The sequence below is a fragment of the Mytilus edulis genome, chromosome 5 (genome assembly GCF_963676685.1).
Source record: "Mytilus edulis chromosome 5, xbMytEdul2.2, whole genome shotgun sequence".
Taxonomy (NCBI): Eukaryota; Metazoa; Mollusca; class Bivalvia; order Mytilida; family Mytilidae; genus Mytilus; species Mytilus edulis.
In genome coordinates, this window is record NC_092348.1 from 8973082 (window position 1) to 8999453 (window position 26372).

At 32.5% G+C, this 26372-nt stretch overlaps 1 protein-coding gene across 1 annotated transcript in view; it reads left to right on the forward strand.

Annotated features, from left to right (window-relative positions):
- The window catches only part of LOC139522905 (mRNA cap guanine-N(7) methyltransferase-like), a 33775-nt gene extending 8568 nt beyond the window's left edge, over positions 1-25207 (forward strand). Inside the window, exons 2-11 of the mRNA XM_071316533.1 lie at positions 6527-6567; positions 8994-9123; positions 9538-9669; positions 10538-10662; positions 15473-15654; positions 16365-16535; positions 16877-16994; positions 17260-17397; positions 23428-23461; positions 24967-25207. Coding sequence (XP_071172634.1) covers positions 6527-6567; positions 8994-9123; positions 9538-9669; positions 10538-10662; positions 15473-15654; positions 16365-16535; positions 16877-16994; positions 17260-17397; positions 23428-23461; positions 24967-25115 — 1220 coding nt within the window. The 3' untranslated portion in view covers positions 25116-25207. The remainder of the gene's footprint in view (positions 1-6526; positions 6568-8993; positions 9124-9537; positions 9670-10537; positions 10663-15472; positions 15655-16364; positions 16536-16876; positions 16995-17259; positions 17398-23427; positions 23462-24966) is intronic.
- The last annotated feature ends 1165 nt before the right edge of the window (positions 25208-26372 follow it).

The window sequence follows — 26372 nt, forward strand, 5'->3', positions numbered from 1 at the left end:
TAGTTTTCCACGTTGCTTGTTGATAAGTTTATAGAAGAGAGTTTTGTTTGATGAACTTGCTTCAATAATTTCGTTTCTTTCTTGCATGCGTTTTTGTGCAATTTCCAATCTACAAGTTTTTCTCAGTTCCTGTGTTGTAATTTTCTTTTCAAGTAGAAAAGGATCTAAGCAATCAGTTGGCCGTCCATTTGCTTTCCAATAATAAAATGCTGATTTCTTATTCTTAATAGCTTTTAAAATTTCGTCAGACATTACTTTTAATTTTGGTTTATTCTTTCGAATCTTTGGTTTTTGTGCTATCTCATTGGTGGCTTTTGTTATTACAGCTGTTATATCATGAAAACCTGTTTCTATATCATCTTTTGTATTTATAACTTTTAGAGATGTAATAAGTCCCTCATTAATTATCTCAGTGTACTTCAACAAGTCTGCTTTATCCCATTTAACTTTCATTTTAGTCTTAAATTCTGGTTTCGTATCTGAACTCTTAGTTGTTTTGAAATCCAAAGACAATAGAAGAGGATAATGGTCAGATACATTCCCAACTAAATCACATTTCCTAATATTAATGATTGATTCTTTAAAAGTTTCTTGAAAAAGTATATAGTCGATTGCAGTACAATCACTCCCATTAGCGCTAATGAATGTTTTTCCCGTATCTTTTGTACACAGACAGTGTTCGTCCATAAATGACACTATATATTTCTGTCTTATCGAGTCATTAGATCCAAAGATTTCCTCATTAAAGTCACCACCTATTATTATTTGGTGTGTTAGTTCATAGGTTGTCAATATTTCGTTCAAAAGATCTAGACATTCTTGAAATTCTGTTTGACTATTTGTTGAACCTTTACACGGCAAATATACTGAAATGACTAATAAATTTGGGTCACCATTGATCTCTATGCATTGTATTCGATTATTGCCTATAGACAGTGGAGTGACTATGGAGTCAAGATTTTTCTTCCATAGTATAGCAGTCCCACCATAACCTCTTGGCATTCTCCATGGAGTAATTGGGTCGCTGGAGTCTACTGCTTTACCAACACCCTTATAATCAAGTAGAATGTCATTCAACATCTGTAACTGACAGTGGAAGAGCCAGTGTTCTTGAAGTAGATAAATGTCAATAGAGTCTTTTAATTCATGAAATAGTGGACCACAGGTTAAAATGTTTTTACAATTAAAATCTAAAATCTTTAATACATATTTACAGTTTTTAGCCTTCTCTTCTATGGTTCTAGGTTTTATTGCTATATTTTCGGACGGATGAGGCTCTGTTGGTATAAAAAATGCATGTCACTGTTGTTTACTTCATAGCTTATAGGTGCACCATCAAGGGAGATGTGGAACCAATTGGGATCACTTTTTCTTATACTCTGTTGATTGTTGACCACTTCTTTATCATTCCTGTATGATTCATTTGAGTGTGAAAGTTCAGTCTTGCCAACATTCATTTGTTCATTTGGAAGTATTTCAATTAAGTTTTCTATACATATGTTTCTATCATAGTTGACATCGGGGTGAAGGTTAGCTGAATGAATAAATTCTGTATCTTGTTCCCTTATTGTGTCAACAAGGATTTTGCATAGAAGACATAGAAAATGATTTTTTGACCTGAAATTGCATTTTTATTGAATAAAAACGAGTATTATCTCTTATTAATATTCTTTATTATTGTAAAAAGTAGTAAAAACACAATAAAAACACCTATAACACAATTAAAAATCTTGTTCTCGGGATATATAATCTTGTTTTCGGGATATTATGTTGTTCTCGTAGTTCTCGGGAAATCGTGGTACCGATCAGCTGATTGTTGTAAAAACACAATCATTCTATGATCTTCTATCTCAAAAGGTGTTAATTATTGATTGCATTTCAAACATTGTTCATAGATTACATTTTGGGTGTATTTTTAAAACATTAACGCCTGCTAATTATCGATCATTATCCAATGTGTAATCTCGTAATGTTTGGCTAGGGGTGATCTACATTTATGTTAAATATTACAGGGCATTTATATATGGTTGAAGAATTTCATACATCAATCTTTCACTTTTAATATTTTTTGAAAAGAACATTAACTTAAAATTATTATATTTTCTCACTTTCAACACTCGTGTCCAGCAAATAACCCGTGTAGGGCCCCATTACCTGCTGCTTTGCATATATACGAAACTAACAAGGTTAAAGTAACAGTGTTACATCACTGTGCAATCAGTAAATACTGCATATTAAAGGCAGTTCATTACACATTTATTGTATCAAATGATTATAAACTGTGTAGCATTGTTCAACAGTTTGTTTTAATCAAAGCGTAACAATATAATTTGTACATCCGGGTCATAGAAACAAATCTATTTTTAGAACAATTTTATTTTCGTATCTCAGGTAAAGGAAAAGTCGGTACATAAATAAACTAAAACTAAATGTGTTCATAAACTTTATTGAAAGAATAAACAATGAAATAAAATGCATGACACTAGACAAATAACTTTTATTAGAATAAATAATCATTCATGTTGTAAGTGGATTATGGACGTTCATCTTTCTTCAGGATTTCCTTTACTGATCTGCACTATCGATGTTATTTGTCTCCGTATTATCAGATCTGCAGTGACATCACAACATGTAACTGACCAATCAATGATTAGAATTTGTGTTATATAAACAATGTTGAGAGGTGATGCGGACAAGAATCCTCTTGATTTTCCATAGACTTCAATGCAAATTAATTTAATTGATATATATTGACACCAGTTGAATCTAGTAATTTAACCCACTTAATATTTTTAAAGACACTATATCATATCTCCATTTTGATTTTTATCATACTATATCCTCTGGTTAAAAAATAATCAACAATATAAATAATCAGTTATCACCTTCAAGTAGATGAAAAATCTAGAGGAATCCTATCTGCATCACCCCTTGAAGAATTTAAATGCCAGGATGTCCGGATCTGAGAATTTTGGCATTTCGGATATAAGCATACTCCGCTTTATTGCATAATTTCATCTGACAAATAGGCTATGCAAATAACCGGAATGTACTGTATTGTCATCTTAGAAAGTCATACTGATTAAAATACTACAATCAGGAACAATGTGACAATGATTGAATTTAGTAGTGTCAACCCTGTGATTACGACCCGTGTATATAGCAAAATCCTAAATACAGCGTTTGGTGGTGCGCCTGTCAGATGCGGAACGTACAGATAAGGTAGTAGGTAACAGGTGAATATACTATTGGTATCGGTATCGGATTCGACCTGGAACTTCTTAATTATTGGCGATATTAATTATGTGGGAAACAAAGGGGTCTGGAGTGGTGTAATTTTTAATCAACAGCATTGTACTATATTAGTTAGATATAAAGTTGAATTCTTTGATTCATCGTTTTTACGTGATGTCGGCTGATAAATTGAACCTCGTAATTTTAGTATTATAGATATAGTTAATAATTGAGACTTTTTCTTATTTTGACTCAAATAAAAAGAAAACTATGTGACTACTTCATACAAAATATACATTGTGACTTTTTTCCTGTGACTTTTTTTCCCACATTCTTTTCACCTGACCTAACACCACTGCACACCCAAAGTTGATTATTTTGACTTTTATTGTTATAAAAGTGACTTAAATATAATATTCATGTTATAAACTCAACAAATCAGGAGATTAAGAGTCCAAATATCTATAGAAAACAGAAAGGGAGAGTCTATTGGTCTACAACACACCACTCTTTGAACTCCGCAGACCCCCATCATACCCATGGATACCTCAAATATATTTTTTTCAATTTTTTTTCTTCTATAAAATAGTTGTACCAATAATGAGAGAAGAGACAAATATCAAAATCTAACTGAGAACAGAGATCGAGGATACTTGAACTGATTACTAATATTGAATATAGGAGCACTTCTGTTTGAATTTTATTATTTTAATAACACACATGTAATGTCATGACAGGGCCGTAACTAGGGTTCGAATTCAGGGGAGGCAGGGATTTGGGGACTGCCGATTGACCCCCCTTTGATAGGGGTAGGGGGCAGACCCCCGCCGATCGTTTTCTTTCAGTCATTGGCTTAAAATTACCCGTTTCCCTTCGATTTCCTTACTTTAAGAAACATCAGTATTGCTTGAACCTGGAAGCAACTTTTTTGGAAAAACAAGCTGAGATTGCTGTTTGGGGTGAGCCAAGGCTAGCTCCGTCTTGAAGGCTGTACTTTGACCTATAATTGTTAACATTAAATACATTGTGACCGTGGATTTTTTTCTCAAATGATATGGCTAAAATTACCCGTTTTCCTTCGATTTCCTTACTTTAAGAAAGATCAGTTTTGCTGGATCCTTGGAGCAATTTTCATGCAAACAATTATTATCTGTACTTTCTGTATTTAAAGATATTTTTTTATAAACTGGTAAGTTCAAAAAACATATATATACCAAGATTATAAAACACAAGATATTTTTTTTTATCGAGGATCTTGAATTTCAATATTGTTGAAAGCTGAACAGACATGTATATAACATCAAACAGGGACTTTCTATACTAGTCTAGTATATACATAGTATAGAAAGTCCCTGCTACAACGAATGGGAGTGTTTACCTACTAAGGTATTGACCATATATGTCCTCGTACGATCGGGAAACTTAAAAAAAAGATCCAACAGCTGATTCAGCCGGTAACGAATTTCCGATATCTTAAAAGATTCACAATACAAAAGGAACTTACTTACTCTGCTTAAATTATTGAGCCCCAAAATAAATGTGAATAGTTAAGTTTTTATTCAAAATTATCGAAAGCAAAGTTTCATATGTGTTCTGATACGAATACTGACCCCCTCAATACTGAATAACAGACGAAGGGCCATACGAAAAAAAAATAAAACAAATACTGAAACGGTTTACTTTCGATCAAAAATCAGAAAAATGACAGACATGTCACGTATCATGATAACACTGTTAAAACTGTTAACTTGTGCTGTTTATAATATAAATTCATGTTCTTCGTGTTCATATTGTCAATATTTTATTTTTTTACTTCAAAAAAAAATTTTGGTGTAGAAAATTCAGGGCAGGCAGTTGCCTCCCCTGCCTCATAGGTAGTTACGGCCCTGCATGAATGTAATCCAGAAAGTAATGAATCCAGAGACGTTTTTCCTTATATTGATTATCGATTATTGATTTTAACATAAAAATCTAAATATTGATTAAATTATACGTAATTTAATTTGTTTTATCAATTTATTGTATAATATCACAGTTTTTCTTAGTGGTCGGTGGTTTTTGGGGTGTTCGGTGGCGTGCGGTGGGGTTTGATGGTGAAAAGACCCACCCTTCTGAGAAGGAATAACTGCATGAATGACAAACAAGATTCAAGTTATTTGTTATCTTGTACATTACATGGTTAAGGGGGAGGGTTGGGATCCTGCTAACATGTTTAACTCAGCCACATTCTGTATGTATGTGCCTGTCCCCAGTCAAGAGCCTGTAATTCAGGGGTTTTCATTTGTTGATGTGTTACATATTTGTTTTTGGTTTAATTTTTCAAAATAGATATATTAAGCAGTTAGGTTTCTCGTTTGAATTGTTTTACATCTTTGGGGATTATTATGACCCATCAGATAAGCAGATTACATGTAACATTAAATTATAACACATGTTGTGACCGTTGATTAGAGTAGGGTTGTAAACTTGGCATAAATATGTTGCCAAGTAAAATTATAGCTCTATAGAAATTGATCAGAAAAACTTCAAAATGGGTAACCAATAATTTCATTGTTGAATTTGTTCAGGTATGTTTTATCATGTTTATGAAATTTGACTTTTGAATTGTTTTACGAGAAAACGATCCTGATATCGGTATTTAGGTTGAGGCTTGAAAATCGGGATGATACAACCAAAATCAGGATAGTTAGCATGTCTGTAGATAAGAAGAATTGGGGCAATTAATACCTGATGTGAATCTGTGCTGGGAGAGATCTTGCAATACATGAACAAACAAAAGGTAGTGGATTTACGGGGAAGTCGCAGGGAACTCTCCCAATTTTCTCCTCAAATTTAGGAACGAATATCAGAGTTTCTTAGTGTGACACTATGTTTAAATGTGATGTATGGAGCCTGGAAACATTGGACAATATTATTTATTACATAACTATAAACATGATAAAAGACATGAATTAAAACAATGGATTTTGTACTATTTAACAAAAAAGGACAAAAAAATAGGGGAACATGCACTTCCTGCCAGTTCAAACGAGAACTGGCTTCTTTATGATTCTGTAGTGGTATGAGGTCAGATTCTTCATAAGAAATTCCTTCAAGTGTCAAAATAAATGTTTGAAGATATTTGTAACATTGCCTTCCAGATACAATGAGCATGTTGAGGTATGTATTCCACAAACATGTTGAGAAAAAATGAACAAAAATGAATATTTTTTGCTTACATGAGCATAATGAATTGTACAAGTTTGTTACATACATATTGATTTGTTATAACTGATTTTCTTTTTTATTTTAGGTAAGAAAGAAGTGGAAACACAAAAACCACAAGGTCAACAAGTAAGATTATTGAATGCGGTCTTGTATTTGTAGAATATGATGATACTACATGATCATGTACATGTATTAAAAATCATTGAAAACTATGTTGATATCTATTGAATGTAAAAAAAAATTAACCTTTTCATGTGTTTTTTATTGTATAAACACTTAACCTATCTGAACCAGTTACTAAGTTTTTCCTGAATGCTCCTTACAGTTTATCATGTTTTTGTATTCTTGTATACATAAGATACAATTTATATCAAATGGAAGGTACATTTGAAAATGCTGAAGGGTGAATTTCACAGGACAAAAGGAAACAGATAAAAATAGCAAAGGTCCATACATGATATAAAGAACACTGAATATACAGATATATGAGTAGTTTATGGCTCAGTATTTGCTTTTCAAAGTAAAACAAATTCTGAAGCCTAATTTTGAAAGTTTGTTATTTTATGTATCATGTGTATTACTATTCAACTATGATTAAAACTAAAAAAAATCAGCTTTAAACTTACAAGACTACATTTTCTTCTTCTTTTTCTTCTTCCTTGCTAAGGACTGGATTCTTTAAAAGAATGTTATAAGTCCACTAGACGGAGAATGAGACAGCAATCCTCCTGTAATTATTTACAAAATAAAACGTTCCAAATATATAAAATTTAAAACTATGTACACTTGGCTGCTGTCTATGGTATTGTCTGGTTTCTGAGATGCACTATTGTTGGCTAGTGCACTCTGGAACCCCTCTTTCATGTCTATTGTCAGAGCTTCAGTTGTAGCTGTTGGAAGGTCGTTCCACTCTTGTATAGTGCTGGTGGTTGATATAGGTTGTTTGCCTCTAATCCGTCTATCGTTTGGACGTAAGATGGAACTGGCTTCAATGTCCACTAGCTCATGTTGGATCTTGTAAAGCATGATGAGTCGATGGTGACTTAGTCTGTTAGCTAGTGGTTCCCATCCTATTTGTACTTTATTTTTTTGGCATAATTTTGAAAGGTAGTTTTTACAATTTCAGAGGCTAATCTAATTGACCCTGTGCACTTGTACTCCTTTCTCAAAACTCCACATATATTTAAGAATGAAACAATGGCATTAGTTAGCTGTAAATATTTTTAATCAGTCATATATATATTTATCATATGTTTAGTAGTAAATACAGTAGTTTTGCATATGTGATAAATAGCCTGCTGTTTAATCCATATCACGCAACTTTGATGCGCACCCTTTATCACACCCCTACTTTTTTTTTCTTTTTTTTTTACATAAAGTCAGTTTTGGTTTTTTTTTTGCTTAAGAAAAATTTTCCTCAAAATAGGTAAATTTTTTGAATGACGTCATTGTTTGGTATGTGACGTCACGAACATTGAGTTTTCATATTGTATGTGACGTCAAGAACGTCAATTTTTCATATTTTTTGGCACACTAAATGCAACTATGAAAAATACAAAACACACAAATTAATACAATAATAAACAAAATATTTTTAAAACAACAGCACGCAAATTGTAAGGTAACCCAGGTGCTTCGGATAAGTAATTGAGCAGTTCTTTTAAGGCCTTTGAAACAAGACAAAAGTAGAACTGAAGGTAACCCAGTGCTATGGATCAGAAAACAGTTCATATTTATAGACCCCGTTCACACTAGCATTTTTTTTAACTGATCTAATTTGAATCGATCTAAATAAAACCAGTTAGCGTTCACTTTATCTTTAATCATAACGATCTCTATCGGTCTAAACCGATCCACTGCGTTCACACTACAATTAAAAACGCAATTGATCTAACCTTTTTACCCGTAAAACTGTAAACATTGTGTATAAATAGAACTGATTTGATTAAATTCATCCTTTGATACTCTGTCACAGTGACTACAGATTTTTTTTCAAAATTAAAGAAAACGACAATGCGTTGGCGACGACAAAATGTTTTCAGTTTGTTTTAAATGTATGTAAACAGAGAAATATGGGTTAAACAACAAACCTCTGAGATAGTTTTGGCGCTGTACATGCGCATACGTTATTTTCGATTCAATCGTACTAGTTTAAACCGATCTCTGCGTTCACATTTAAAGTATGATCGGTTTACTTTAGATCGATTCAAACTAAACTACCTCTTTTGGTGTTTGTTTAGACCGATTGAAGATCGATTCAAAGCGTTCACATTGGCCCTAAAATCGATCTAAAGTGAACCGGTCTAGTTTAAATCGATAAAAATGTCCTAGTGTGAACGGGGTCTAATATAATACTCTTCTGTTGAAATATATGATAAAGTGTATAATACATGGCAAAATCCGTATCACATGCCGTATCACCCTCGATCAATATCATCCCTCGGGCCTAAAGGCCCTTGGGCTGATATTGATGTCTCGGGATGATACGACATATGATACAGATTTTGCCATGTATTATTCTCTATATATATATATATTTTATTTCTTTGTAGGCTGTAGATTTAACTGGAACAGTTGCCAAACATTATAATGAGTTACAGGAAGCCGGCCTAGAAACAAGGAAAGATAGTCGAATATTTTTCTTAAGAAATTTTAACAACTGGATCAAAAGTGTTGTAATTGGTAAGAAATATTTTATGAAATGAAATAAATCATTGATCATTCCATCTGCTCATAAGAAACACATTTCTTGAAGAAGCTAGAAATTGTATGTTTTTTTGCTCTACAGATAAATTTGTCTCCTGCAGAGTCCTGTCAATTTCCTTTTTTCCCATCAATATGTCAAACATTTATTATAAAGCAACTGAAGGAACTTTTAAGATGACAAGGTTTTAATAAATAACAGTAGATTATGGTAAATAAATGCTACCAACAAGATGTCATAAGATTATTCACCTTTTGTAAGTAATTGCATTACTATTCAACTTAAAGAAGTACATGTAATTGCATTACTCACAACAAAATCTTGCTGCCAGATTCATTATATTTCATCTAACTTTTAATAGTAAATGAGTTCAATTTAGTTGTTTTTTTCAGGTGAAACAATAAACAGATTAAGAGATGAAAACACATCAGATCTCAAAGTGTCTGTTTTAGACTTATGTGCTGGTAAAGGTGGGGACCTTCTCAAATGGAGAAAAGGGAGAATCTCAAAATTGATATGTGCAGGTAACAATTACCAATCAATACATATAGATTATTATTTATCCCTCTCATTATTGGTATTGTTATCATTCTTATAAGCTTGAGACTTTATTTATAATATGTAATAACCTTATTGCTATTTGTCAGCCATTACTGGACATCACAAAGTTTCCCGTTAAATTTTGATGTCACAATAGAAAACATCTCTCGCCACAACGGAAAAGTTATTGTTGTACGACATCAAAACCTCAAGCAGTGCAGATTCTTGGCTCAAACAACACAGATTTCCTAATAGCAATAAGGTGTATTGGAAAACAATGTGTCATTATTCTGCTTTTACAACTTTTTGATGAGTATATCAATGAGACTGCAACCCAATGAAACAAAAAAACTAAAAGAAATATATAGGTCAGCATAAGGTTTTCAATAATACAAACGAGTGCTGAAAGTGGACTTAAAAACCAACAATCAATCAAAGATTTACCATCAATACCAAAATGAGAGAAAAAAACAAATAAAAATATAAATTAGACTATCATGGATATGAGAGTTTATGACTTAAGACAGACAAAGGAAGTAAGGTATTATTTCAAAGGGCAGACAAATTGAATTTAAATTGTTGTGCACTGTTGGTATGGAACTAGATGATTTACTTTTGAATCAAACAAAAGATCTTTTTCACATCACTTAAATGATCACCTATATAGCTAGAATGCTGGTATGATACTCTTATTTTGTTTTATTACCAAAGTTGTGTTATTATTCCAATATTCTCTAATAGGACATTATTTAAAATATCAGCAACAGTGTGTTTATCATGTTTATGTTGGAGCTCATTGAATCTATTTGAAATAGTATTTAAAACTGTAAAATTGCTGAATTTTCTTAACAGATATAGCTGAGACATCAGTTGAGCAATCTGAGGTCAGATACAATGATATGGTAGACAAGAATTCCAGAGACAGATACCCACAACCAATATTTAAAGCTGAATTCATTGCTGCAGACTGTACAAAAGTTAGATATTATTTATTCAAGCTACTGGCAGTTTATCTCTATATACTGTTTTGTGATGCTGTATAAGTTACTACTAACCACATGATTATGGTACCAGAAATATGAGTGAATTTCTATCCTTATAATATTCTCTAGTCATGCTAGTTGTTCTACAATAGAATAAGTGTATGTTTATGTTTGATTTAATAATGAACTCAACATAATTGTAATTAAGGTGGTACCTAACACTACAGGGAGATAACTCTGTAATATCAGCTAAACGTTTTAATTACGTTGCGTTGTGAAGGCAATATAAAGCTTCTCAATGATCAAAATTAGTGTTTGTCAAACTGCTATATAACCAGTGTAATTTTTTCTGATAAAACGCTTGGTTCAAATTATTTTAATTTTTTATATTTTTGTAAAAGGGTCAAAGTAAATACTTTGTAAAAATTTTAGGAAAATTAAACAAGCCAAATTAATTTTAGTGAAAGTGTTGGGTACCACCTTAAATTGATATGTCCATAATCATGATATTTGAACCATGTTTTATTTTGAGCTCACCTGGCCCGAAGGACAACTGGTTGTTGGGTTGCTGCCCCTGAATTGGCAATTTTAAGGAAATTATACTGTTTTTTATACGACTGCAAAAATTTTAAGTTTTTGGTCGTATATTGCTATCACGTTGGCGTCGTCGTCTGCGTCGTCGTCGTCGTTGTCGTCGTCGTCGTCCGAATACTTTTAGTTTTCGCACTCTAACTTTAGTAAAAGTGAATAGAAATCAATGAAATTTTAACACAAGGTTTATGACCACAAAAGGAAGGTTAGGATTGATTTTGGGAGTTTTGGTCCCAACATTTTAGGAATTAGGGGCCAAAAAGGGCCCAAATAAGCATTTTCTTGGTTTTCGCACTATAACTTTAGTTTAACAAATGTTTAAGTGAATAGAAATCTATGAAATTTTGACACAAGGTTTATGACCACAAAAGGAAGGTTGGGATTGATTTTGGGAGTTTTGGTTCCAACAGTTTAGGAATTAAGGGCCAAAAAAGGGCCCAAATAAGCATTATTCTTGGTTTTCGCACCATAACTTTAGTATAAGTAAATAGAAATCTATGAAATTTAAACACAAGGTTTATGACCATAAAAGGAAGGTTGGGTTTGATTTTGGGAGTTTTGGTCCTAACAGTTTAGGAATAAGGGGCCCAAAGGGTCCAAAATTGAACTTTGTGTGATTTCATCAAAAATTGAATAATTGGGGTTCTTTGATATGCCGAATCTAACTATGTATGTAGATTCTTAATTTTTGGTCCCGTTTTCAAATTGGTCTACATTAAGGTCCAAAGGGTCCAAAATTAAACTTAGTTTGATTTTAACAAAAATTGAATCCTTGGGGTTCTTTGATATGCTGAATTTAAAAATGTACTTAGATTTTTAATTATTGGCCTAGTTTTCAAGTTGGTCCAAATGGGGGTCCAAAATTAAACTTTGTTTGATTTCATCAAAAATTGTATAAATGGGTTCTTTGATATGCCAAATCTAACTGTGTATGTAGATTGTTAATTTTTGGTCCAGTTTTCAAATTGGTCTACATTAAGGTCCAAAGGGTCCAAAATTAAACTAAGTTTGATTTTAACAAAAATTAAATTCTTGGGCTTATTTGATATGCTTTATCTAAATATGTACTTTGATTTTTGATTATAGGCCCAGTTTTCAAGTTGGTCCAAATCAGGATTCCATATCATGTATTGTGCAATAGCAAGAAATTTTCAATTGCACAGTATTGCACAATAGCAAGAAATATCTAATTGCACAATATTGTGCAATAGTAATTAATTTTCAATTGGAGTTATCTTTCTTTGTATATAATAGTAGTTGATAATATATGTTGGAAATTTGCCAGACATGACTATGATGTCATTTTCTATTTTTATTTGCCAATAACTTTATGTAAATAACTTCATTGGAAATTTGCCAATATAAAATGTTGCTGATGAAGCTTTTTTTCCTTATCTTATCTAAAATGTTTTTAGATAATGTATGTTGGACATTTGCCAGACATGACTATGATGTCATTTTCTATTTTTATTTGCCAATAACTTTATGTAAATAACTTCATTGGAAATTTGCCAATTTAAAATGTTGCTGATGAAGTTTTTTTTATTGTTTTATACAATAAACAATGTATATTCACTTTTACTACCAACCAATCTTCACCATTCAGTGATAACAAGCACTTTATTTTACATTTTAATATTTTATGATGTATTTGAAAGAGTAGTTATTGTTGCAAACTCCATTAGAAATTTGAATTGATATCAGTTTTGGAAAAAGGGAAACGGGGATGTGAAAAAAAAGGGGGGGGGGGTTAAATTTTTCTCATTTCAGATTTCATAAATAAAAAGAAAATTTCTTCAAACATTTTTTTGAGAGGATTAATATTCAACAGCATACTGAATTGCTCAAAGGCAAAAAAAACCTTTTAAGTTCATTAGACCACATTCATTCTGTGTCAGAAACCTATGCTGTGTCAACTATTTAATTTTAGATTTAAAAAGTTTGAAGAAGAAATCTTTAATTGATTTGTAAAATCTTGACATTTGTTTTGTGTAAAAAAAACCCATGTAATGTCAAAAATTTGATCACAATCCAAATTCAGAGCTGTATCACGCTTGAATGTTTTGTCCATACTTGCCCCAACTGTTCAGGGTTCGACCTCTGCGGTCGTATAAAGCTGCGCCCTGCGGAGCACCTGGTTGGCTATTATCTTGAATATTATTATAGATAGAGATAAACTGTAAACAGCAATAATGTTCAGCAAAGTAAGATCTACAAATAAGTTAAATGACTAAAATGGTCAGTTGACCCCTTAATGAGTTATTGCCCTTTATAATCATTTTTTACCAATTTTTCGTAATTTTTTCTAATCTTTTACAAAAATCTTCTCCTCTAAAACTACTGTTCCAAATTTAACCATACTTGGCCTTAATCATCATTCAAGTATCTAGTTACAAAAATGTGTGCAGTGACCTAGCCAACCAACCATGATGGCCACCATGGCTAAAAATAGAACATAGGGGTAAAATGTAGATTTTGGCTTATAACTCTGAAACCAAAGCATTTTAAGAGCAATTCAGACAGGGGATAAATTGTTTTGCAAGTCAAGATCTATCTGCCCTGAAATTTTCAGATGAATCTGACAACTGTTTGTTTGGTTGCTGCCCCTGAATTGGAAATTTTGAAGGAAATTTTGCTGTTTTTGGTTATTATCTTGAATATTATTATAGATAGAGATAAACTGTAAACAGCAATAATGTTCAGCAAAGTAAGATCCACAAATAAGTCAACATGACCAAAAAGGTCAGTTGACCCCTTAAGGAGTTATTGCCCTTTATAGTCAATTTTTAATAATTTTGTAAATTTTAACAAAATATTTTCCTCTTTTACTAATGGGCCAAGTTCATTATAAATTGAGATAATTGTAAGAAGCAAGAATGTTCAGTTAAGTAAGATCTACAAACACATCACCATCACCAAAACACAATTTTGTCATGAAGCCATCTATGTTTTTGTTTAATATGCACATAGACCAAGGTGAGCGACACAGGCTCTTTAGAGCCTTTAGTTAGGGCCCCGCCGATGTTTAAAGGTGCTGCCCAATTGATATTTGTCACATATTTTTAGAATTATGCCTTCAATATATTATGACCCACCAAGTATAAAGTATGAAATATTAATGGTTCTCGAGAGGTAGAGCGGACACAATTTGTTAAGAACAACGAACGGATGGACAGACCGACAGACTGATCTTAGACCTAGGATGCATACATTATGACACATTCTCTTGTGTTGGTTAATATATATTAGCACCTTTAAACATATTGTTCAAACATCAATCCATATATCCAGAAGTCACCTTAGAGTAGTAAACAATGAGTTCACATCATGCAGTCATATCACTATTATACTATGAAAGTAAGATGAGAATATTTATCAGTTTTAACATTAAATCTTAGATCTAAATCACACATGAGACTATGTAATAACTTCAAATAATGCTTCATATCAGATTATCCATACAACTTATTTACCCCACGTTATTGACAGCGGGGCCCACAGAGATGGCTCCCATCTCAATGATATCTAGTTTTTTTTTTTTATCAAATTAGCAATCATATTAAATCATTAATATCAAAAATGAAATCATTTAGATTTTAAAGATAAAAAAAAGAATGGTCTTATGGACAGGATATTGTGGGTTGCTTACATACTATTTAGTGACATTATATTATACCTCCCCTCTAAATGAGGTGATACATGTATACTGGTTTACATATGTCTATCATCACTTTGTCTGTCCCATAAAAATGTTGTCCTTATAAAAAAAGAGCTTCTTGAAAAGCAATATCAAGTGCCATGTGAGCATGCACTTCCAAAAAGAAATCATATAGACTTTGTTAAAAAATCAGACAAAAAGAATAATTAAGCAAAAATTTTGCATGTTCTGAAATGAATTGCCAAAAAGTGGTAAACTTGTGCAAAATTGGAAGTCACATCTTCTTATATCTGTGTGGGACCTATTATAATGGTTTACTTCTATAAATTGTGACTTGGTTGGAGAGTTATCTCATTGGCAGGTTTGTAGTTTGCACTAATACCACATCTTCTTATATCTATATACAAAGGTACACTGGATAAAAAGAACATTATGTAAAAGTCTTATTTCTTAGAGTTTTTGCAGGTTTATAGAACTTAAAACAGACTTAAAAATTATAATAATTTCAAATGATGTACATTGTCAATTCTGTAAAAGGTTTTCTTTATTTTTCAGAAAAGATTAAAAGATTTATATAAGGACCCCAGCACAGAATTTGACTTATGTAGCTGCCAGTTTTCTTTCCATTATTGTTTTGAAAGTATACAGCAAGCAGAGATGATGTTACGCAATGCTTGCGAATGTCTCAGACTTGGTGGATATTTTATAGGAACAACACCAAACTCATATGAAATTTTGTTAGTACGAACTGCTAGAACCCTTTATATTCAGCGATCTATTATGTCAAGAGCCTTTTATGCACTGCAATTCAAATAATTATGATTTTTATGTGTAAGCACTTTTTAGATCTGTCAGATACCAGATTGGAAATTGTCAATAACTTGAATTTTTCAGTATGTTGAATGGACTCAAACATTTTATTCACTTCTTATTAAAGAAAATGACATCCTATTTTAGTCCACAGTTTATCAGTGATGCATTTTAAAGTTTGTATGCAGATTAGAATCTGTCATACATCTACTTCTTTTTTTAAAATTATGAGTTGGATTATGCCTAGAACTACAACACAGGCAGGCAGGCAGGCAGGCACTCTTTTAACAGTTTAAATATATATTCCCAACTCCTTTCTGTTCTTACTGTTAAGTAGGTATCATATCAGCAGAGATGTTTTTATTAGTTCTTGCATATTTTAGTGTGAAAATAATTAAGAACTTGTGCCAATTATGGCTGCAAAATCAGAATCTTTTAAATGTTTATTTCCCGAACAAAAAAAATAAATTCATACAGACTTTAAAATTAGTGACAAAGAAAGTGTAAAAATTAGAATCCAAGTGATCTTTGCAATTTATCTGCACAAAACAGTATAGGAAAAGGTCAGTGAATATGAAACATATAAGTTATTAATTATCTTGATTTAATAAAGACGTTACATACTTTTGTATTGTAGACACAGACTAAGACAGACAACAGATAACTCGTTCGGTAATGATGTCTACAGAATTACATATCAGTCAGATGACATAGAAAACATTCCGCTATTTGGTGCTAAATATAATTTTCATCTGGAAGGTGTTGTTGATTGTCCAGAATTCTTAGTTAATTTTCAAGCATTAGAAAAGTAAGATATTAAGTTTTTAATTAGTCATTTAACATTTTCTGCAACTTTAGAATAAAAACTATTGTCTGGCTGGTTTGAACTGACTTTTAAAAACCTTTGTTAAACATGTTAAAATTCCAGTAAAATTGATGAAATAATGTGAACAGAAGGTTAACTGAATGACATTATATATTCATGAGGAAAAATATTTAAATGTATGATCATCATTTACACCCAATCAACTACATACATTTTATAGGCATCTTTGATATAGAATAAGAATAAAGAAATACTTGCTCAAGTGACCTAACTAGTCAGTAAATTTTTTCTGAAAATTAAACTTCTATTTTAAATGAATACAGATTGGCAGAAGAGTTTGGTATGAAGTTGGTACTGCGGAAACCATTTGCAGAATATTTCAAAGAAAAATCAGAACATGGTGACCACAGTTTGCTGTTACGGAAAATGAAAGCTCTTGAAGTAATTACTATTGTTCTTTCCTTAAAGTAATATACTTTCTATCAATTACATTGCATTAGAATTATTACGAAAATTTCAATAGATTTTATGATCTCTTTCTTTGTGTGCAGCATTACCTGAAATAACAATTATTAATCTGTCATTTTTGACAGTGTTGAAGAATTACAATAATAAAATTAATGCAATATTTTTTTTGTTGATTTTACAGTATTTTTTTTTTTATTTTGAAAAAGGATCTGTACATATGATACATTTTATTTAACAGACTTACCCTGCAGACAGAGAATCAAATTTAGTCAGTGAAAAGCCTGAAGATTATAAAACTGTTGAAGCAGTGGTAAAACATCTTCAGGAATCAGATGACCAAGCGGCAGATGACAGACACAGACGACCAGTCAAAGTGGTATGATAATATTGTAATATGAAATCTATTTCCACCGAAATCAAAAGAATGAGTTGATTCCCTGGCCATATAAGGCAAGATTATTTAACTTTGAAGGGGTGGGGATATTTTTTTTACGCCCCACCTACAATAGTAGAGGGGCATTATGTTTTCTGGTCTGTGCCTCCGTTCGTTCGTGCGTCCGTCTGTGCGTCCGTTCGCTTCAGGTTAAAGTTTTTGGTCAAGGTAGTTTTTGAAGAAGTTGAAGTCCAATCAACTTGAAACTTAGTACACATGTTCCCCATGATATCATCTTTCGAATTTTAATGCCAAATTATAGTTTTGACCCTAATTTCGTGGTCCACTGAACATAGAAAATGATAGTGCGAAGTTCAGGTTAAAGTTTTTGGTCAAGGTAGTTTTTGATGAAGTTAAAGTTACATCAACTTGAAACTTAGTACACATGTTCCCTTTGATATGATTTTTCTAATTTTATTTCCAAATTAAAGGTTTAACCCCAATTTTCACGGTCCACTGAACATAGAAAATGATAGTGCCAGTGGGGCATCAGTGTACTATGGACACATTCTTGTTTTATTAATCCCCCGCTTTGAAAAAGGGGGGTATACTGTTTGACCTCTGTCTGTCCGTCAGTCCTTCTGTCCCATTTTTCTCAGGAACTACAATGCTAGGATTTCTGAAATTTGGTTTAAGGCTTAATATAAGTGAGCTATACCGTGTGATGCATTTTCACCGATCACTTGTATCATTTTACACATGATAGCCAAGTTGAAAATTTTCTTCGCATTTTTCTAAGGACCTACAATGCCAGGATTTCTGAAATTTGGTTTCAGGCTTTATATAAGTCAGCTATACCCTTTGATGCGTTTTCAGATTCATTACTCGACAACTTCCTGTTTACCGAACACTTACATATTTTTACACTATTACATTATCCACTTGCTACGGGGGTATCACCAGTGAGCAGTAGCTCACAGTTTCACTTGTTCATTCTGAAAATATTTTTTTGTTCCACTCAAGCTTCAAATTATTTTTTGTGATAACAATAGTGCAAATGCTCATTCAGGAAATGATGGTATTTTAAAAGAGCTGTTATTCTTTTGCATCCACATGTTTAGAGTAGTTGCAATCTGTTAATCAGTTTAAGCATTTAAGATATGAGACATAAATCAGAGCACCCAACAAAACAACATAAAGACCTTCAGCTATATACTGCTCTTTGGTCAGGTTGTTAACATAAAGACCTTCAGCTATATACTGCTCTTTGGTCAGGTTGTTAACATAAAGACCTTCAGCTATATACTGCTCTTTGGTCAGGTTGTTGTCTCAACACAAAGACCTTCAGCTATATACTGCTCTTTGGTCAGGTTGTTAACATAAAGACCTTCAGCTATATACTGCTCTTTGGTCAGGTTGTTAACATAAAGACCTTCAGCTATATACTGCTCTTTGGTCAGGTTGTTAACATAAAGACCTTCAGCTATATACTGCTCTTTGGTCAGGTTGTTAACATAAAGACCTTCAGCTATATACTGCTCTTTGGTCAGGTTGTTAACATAAAGACCTTCAGCTATATACTGCTCTTTGGTCAGGTTGTTAACATAAAGACCTTCAGCTATATACTGCTCTTTGGTCAGGTTGTTAACAGAAAGACCTTCAGCTATATACTGCTCTTTGGTCAGGTTGTTAACAGAAAGACCTTCAGCTATATACTGCTCTTTGGTCAGGTTGTTAACATAAAGACCTTCAGCTATATACTGCTCTTTGGTCAGGTTGTTAACATAAAGACCTTCAGCTATATACTGCTCTTTGGTCAGGTTGTTAACATAAAGACCTTCAGCTATATACTGCTCTTTGGTCAGGTTGTTAACATAAAGACCTTCAGCTATATACTGCTCTTTGGTCAGGTTGTTAACATAAAGACCTTCAGCTATATACTGCTCTTTGGTCAGGTTGTTAACATAAAGACCTTCAGCTATATACTGCTCTTTGGTCAGGTTGTTAACATAAAGACCTTCAGCTATATACTGCTCTTTGGTCAGGTTGTTAACATAAAGACCTTCAGCTATATACTGCTCTTTGGTCAGGTTGTTAACATAAAGACCTTCAGCTATATACTGCTCTTTGGTCAGGTTGTTAACATAAAGACCTTCAGCTATATACTGCTCTTTGGTCAGGTTGTTAACATAAAGACCTTCAGCTATATACTGCTCTTTGGTCAGGTTGTTAACATAAAGACCTTCAGCTATATACTGCTCTTTGGTCAGGTTGTTGTCTCAACACAAAGACCTTCAGCTATATACTGCTCTTTGGTCAGGTTGTTGTCTCAACACAAAGACCTTCAGCTATATACTGCTCTTTGGTCAGGTTGTTGTCTCAACACAAAGACCTTCAGCTATATACTGCTCTTTGGTCAGGTTGTTGTCTCAACACAAAGACCTTCAGCTATATACTGCTCTTTGGTCAGGTTGTTAACATAAAGACCTTCAGCTATATACTGCTCTTTGGTCAGGTTGTTAACATAAAGACCTTCAGCTATATACTGCTCTTTGGTCAGGTTGTTAACATAAAGACCTTCAGCTATATACTGCTCTTTGGTCAGGTTGTTAACATAAAGACCTTCAGCTATATACTGTTCTTTGGTCAGGTTGTTAACATAAAGACCTTCAGCTATATACTGCTCTTTGGTCAGGTTGTTAACATAAAGACCTTCAGCTATATACTGCTCTTTGGTCAGGTTGTTGTCTCAACACAAAGACCTTCAGCTATATACTGCTCTTTGGTCAGGTTGTTAACATAAAGACCTTCAGCTATATACTGCTCTTTGGTCAGGTTGTTAACATAAAGACCTTCAGCTATATACTGCTCTTTGGTCAGGTTGTTAACATAAAGACCTTCAGCTATATACTGCTCTTTGGTCAGGTTGTTAACAGAAAGACCTTCAGCTATATACTGCTCTTTGGTCAGGTTGTTAACATAAAGACCTTCAGCTATATACTGCTCTTTGGTCAGGTTGTTAACATAAAGACCTTCAGCTATATACTGCTCTTTGGTCAGGTTGTTAACATAAAGACCTTCAGCTATATACTGCTCTTTGGTCAGGTTGTTAACATAAAGACCTTCAGCTATATACTGCTCTTTGGTCAGATTGTTAACATAAAGACCTTCAGCTATATACTGTTCTTTGGTCAGGTTGTTGTCTCAACACAAAGACCTTCAGCTATATAATGCTCTTTGGTCAGGTTGTTAACATAAAGACCTTCAGCTATATACTGCTCTTTGGTCAGGTTGTTAACATAAAGACCTTCAGCTATATACTGCTCTTTGGTCAGGTTGTTAACATAAAGACCTTCAGCTATATACTGCTCTTTGGTCAGGTTGTTAACATAAAGACCTTCAGCTATATACTGCTCTTTGGTCAGGTTGTTAACATAAAGACCTTCAGCTATATACTGCTCTTTGGTCAGGTTGTTAACATAAAGACCTTCAGCTATATACTGTTCTTTGGTCAGGTTGTTGTCTCAACACAAAGACCTTCAGCTATATAATGCTCTTTGGTCAGGTTGTTAACATAAAGACCTTCAGCTATATACTGCTCTTTGGTCAGGTTGTTAACATAAAGACCTTCAGCTATATACTGCTCTTTGGTCAGGTTGTTAACATAAAGACCTTCAGCTATATACTGCTCTTTGGTCAGGTTGTTAACATAAAGACCTTCAGCTATATACTGCTCTTTGGTCAGGTTGTTAACATAAAGACCTTCAGCTATATACTGCTCTTTGGTCAGGTTGTTAACATAAAGACCTTCAGCTATATACTGCTCTTTGGTCAGATTGTTAACATAAAGACCTTCAGCTATATACTGTTCTTTGGTCAGGTTGTTGTCTCAACACAAAGACCTTCAGCTATATAATGCTCTTTGGTCAGGTTGTTAACATAAAGACCTTCAGCTATATACTGCTCTTTGGTCAGGTTGTTAACATAAAGACCTTCAGCTATATACTGCTCTTTGGTCAGGTTGTTAACATAAAGACCTTCAGCTATATACTGCTCTTTGGTCAGGTTGTTAACATAAAGACCTTCAGCTATATACTGCTCTTTGGTCAGGTAGTTAACATAAAGACCTTCAGCTATATACTGCTCTTTGGTCAGGTTGTTAACATAAAGACCTTCAGCTATATACTGCTCTTTGGTCAGGTTGTTAACATAAAGACCTTCAGCTATATACTGCTCTTTGGTCAGGTTGTTGTCTCAACACAAAGACCTTCAGCTATATACTGCTCTTTGGTCAGGTTGTTGTCTCAACACAAAGACCTTCAGCTATATACTGCTCTTTGGTCAGGTTGTTGTCTCAACATAAAGACCTTCAGCTATATACTGCTCTTTGGTCAGGTTGTTGTCTCAACACAAAGACCTTCAGCTATATACTGCTCTTTGTCACATAAAGACCTTCAGCTATATACTGCTCTTTGGTCAGGTTGTTAACATAAAGACCTTCAGCTATATACTGCTCTTTGGTCAGGTTGTTAACATAAAGACCTTCAGCTATATACTGCTCTTTGGTCAGGTTGTTAACATAAAGACCTTCAGCTATATACTGCTCTTTGGTCAGGTTGTTAACATAAAGACCTTCAGCTATATACTGCTCTTTGGTCAGGTTGTTAACATAAAGACCTTCAGCTATATACTGCTCTTTGGTCAGGTTGTTAACATAAAGACCTTCAGCTATATACTGTTCTTTGGTCAGGTTGTTGTCTCAACACAAAGACCTTCAGCTATATACTGCTCTTTGGTCAGGTTGTTGTTTCATAGACACATTTCCCATTTTCATTCTCAATTTTATTTACAGATGTAAATATGCAGTCTTCATCAATAGTCAGTTTAAAACAAATTATGTACTGTTTTCTCATTCAGGAAAATTTGGGCAAAAATTATCATCATTGATAAATGTAAACATTTAGACTTCATATTTACAAATCTACCCCATTTATTGGGATAAAGAATTGCTTTTCAAACTGGCTGAATCACATCAATCATAGAATTGATGTAAACTACAAAATGAGTGTTCTATAACCTAGGATGTTGGAATACCAGGCCTGTCTTTTCATGCTGTTCATAAAATCTAAACAAATTAATATCTTTTAAGTACTTGTATGGGACAAGTAATTCCTGAAGTAGAAAAGGGATAAGCCAAAAACATTTCCAGGCAAGAAAGTTTTTTTTATAATACTTTACCTTGGACTAAGGTTCCATGTGCACAACATAAATTAACTCTATGAATATCAATATACATTTTTTTAATCACTTGTTGTCTTTTTGTTTAGTTTATGTAAATATCACAATTCAAGTTATCTACAAATTCCAAAAATGAAATACATTTTGTTTAAGGGGGTTCGCGGGTCTAAATCATTTATATAGGATTTCTCTATATTTTTCTATAAATGAACTTTATCTTATAGTAAATAGAAAATTAAAATAAAAAAGTGGGGTCACCGTTCATTTGCGCTCACAATCTGCCTTCGAAAGAAGCATACATTTTTGTAAAGGTGGTTGAAGTAATAGGAGAAATATAGGTAATATCGAAATAAAATAAAAAAATTATTACAGAAATCGCTCAAATTTTACAATAATTTAGTTTAAGTACAGCTTATATGGAAATTATATTAAAAAATATATGTCACCGATGAGTTAAAAAAGATATTTCAATTTTAAAGCCAAAAAAGGGCATTTTTCCACCAAAGGGAGATAATTTGGAACTTTTTCAATGATGTACACATTTTGAATGTCATCTGGGGCCAACACGAATTGATTGTTTTGAATGATTTTTGTACCATATGATAAAGTAACAACTACAAAAGGTAATAAATAAAATTTGTAGTGAAAAACAAATGTTTATTTTTTTCTGAAATTTTTATACCCTCGAGCCTCCTTAACTATAATTTGATTTTTTAAGCATATACTGTTCAGGAATATTGAAAATATGGGGATATTCTCAATACCTGTTTTGATATTTTGTTATTCTATTTACAGGGGACCTTGTCTCAGGCAGAATGGGAAGCCACAAGTAAGTTTATTTCTTTCATTTGTCTTTATTAGATATATGTCAAGGTAGTGCCTTTGTGACCAATGCAAGCAGTTCAAACAAATTTTCACAGGAATTTTATTTGAAGACACATTTCTATGATATTTCTTTTCATTACAATTTCATCCAATATTTTTGCATAATGTCATGACAACATTAATTGTCAGTTAAATTAAGATAGATGTGTAAGGATAGGATAGGATAAGAGACTATTGACAGTGGTATTGGTTAAACAAAAGACTTAAAAAATGCAACTGAGGAACAATAGCATAAACTGAATTGCTCAAATGTCAAAATAATGTGTGGATTGACCTGATGTGTGACTCTAGTAAAAAGCAAGGTTACATATTTTGTCCTGATCTTTATGTAATATTTGCCACTAGACATTACCATCAATTCATAATCCTAATTCAGCTAGGAAACATAACAAAACAAAAAAATGAAAAAAAATTCACTCACATTAAGGGAGTTGGCTTCTCAGTTTCAAAATTAACTCTTCAAAACACTAGCCTATATCGATAGGGAATTAATAAAGGAATCAAAAGAGCAAAACAAACATATAGGTCACCGTGCTTGTTTTCGAGATGTTAGCCATTGAAATTTGGCGGGAAAATGTTCTCTCTTGACTTTTCATAGCTTTGTCATTGACAAGTTTAAGTCCTCAAAAACTATTAAAAAATAATTAAAATTTTACAAAACTTCAACAGACAGCCTATCATTATCCATGTAAAAGAATTATATAAAGAAAAATAGGGGTCACTGGGCAAAATTTGTTAAGGCATTCAAATGGATCAAACCAGAGGATTCCGAATATCTGACCAAAATTCCAAAACATGACAAGTGAGCTTCCTTAATGGATGTGCAAATATTGAATTTTTATATCTTGTCTTGGTATATGCAATGGTAGCAGAGGTAGGTCAATCGATGGAGATTTGATGAATATTAATTTCTTTATTGATGAATTTCTATTGTACCTATCTGCCAAATAAACAGATTGAATAGAGATTGTTCTATTGACAAAAAGTAATTTAACATTATCTGAGAGGTTTAGGCAGTGAAGTCAGTGTTATTTTCTTTTTTAGCAAATATCTGTCAATCAAAGTATTGTGTTTTCTGTCAGAGAAGTGTTATAAAAGTTCAAAATTTAAAAAAACAAAAGAAAAAAAAACTTTTAAAATTAAAATGCAATTTATGCTGGAAAATTTACGAAATTTCATTTTATATAATACAATGGACTAGCTATACAGCCAATTACATTAAGGAGAAGTAACATCACTTAGTAAAAATAAATGTGAATACTACTAGAATATTAAAACCAGGATTTAGAAATTACTTTTGTACTGAATTAGGACAAATAAACGTAATTAAAGACAACAACACCCATCAATTAGGACAATAAAGTCTCAATAGACATGACAACTTGTTGATGTACTCAAAAAATCTGTTTACAAATTTGTGATATTATACATGAATATTTATCATTACAGCTATCTATTGTGTATTTGTGTTCCAAAAAGTAGTGGACAAAAGGACTGGTCAAACGTTTACACCAAAGAACCAAGACACTCATAAGAGACCAGCTAATGATCAAAATAGGACAGATCTATCTGAAAGCAAAACTCAAAAACTGACATAACAATTTTATCATATTGTTCATTTTTGTAATAAAATATTCAAATGTTTGATATATCTAACACTAACATTAATATTAAATGTTATCTCTAAAAATTTTCATCCATCCTAGACCCCTTTCCAGGGAGACATTGTGTTTCTAGTGTTAATTACTGCAATTTCAAACATTTATTGTATACCATATACAGTTATACACTTCAAAGTTTTATGCCAGATTTGTTTTATTTGGTATCAATAAATATTTTTTTCATTCAGTAGCAAAAAAAAAGAAGTGCATATTTAAAGGAACTACTTTTGATGTTTAAAACCTACATCTCAAAATACAATATTGTTATCACCATTTTATTGAAACTGGCAGAAGACAATGTAAAATCATACATTTAAAATCTGGCATATGTCGTCTATGCTTGCAGGTACACTTCAAAAGTATCAATTATTAATTATGCAATGACATTAGGCAAGTTATCCAATTATCCAATTAAAATTACTGTTACTAACAATAGAGGTGTGATGATTGAACTTGGCTAAAAGATATAAGAAGAAGTGGTATAAGTGCTAATGAGACAACTCTCCATCAAAGTCACAATTTAAAAAAAAACAAAACATTATAGGTCAAAGAATGGTCATCAACATATAGCCTTGGCTCACACCTAACAGTAACAATAAAGGGCCACAAAAATGACTAGTGTAAAACTATTCAAACAGGAACACCAATGGTTTAATCAATATAAAAAACAAAAAACACTTATGAATCACATAAAAAACAACAAATACTGAACATTAGATTTTTGACTTAGGACAGGTGCAAACAATTGCAGCGGTTTTTAAACAATTTAATAGGTACCAACCCTTACCCTAAACAATAGTGTAACATCACATTATAGAAAGACACACTATAAACTATCAATTGAAATGGCTTACCTCAATCAAAAGACATAAAAACAAGTGAACACATTAAGTCTGCAATACGAAGGTTATCTTTTAGAAAGTGTGTTTTATTCCCTGATTCACTAGAGTCAGGATTAAATTACATGTTTAGTCTATTCTTTACCCTTACTGAAGGTGCTGATTCCACCTCTAGTTTGTCTCTGGCAACAAAGAAAATTTGGCTGAAAATAATACAAAACTTTAGGTATGTTTATAATTTCTAATGACCAATAAAACAGATGCAACAGATACCCAAATGACATTCAAACTCATCAGTCGAATTCAAACTGTTTCAAATACCAGTGAAAAAAACAGCGAAAATACAAACAACTTA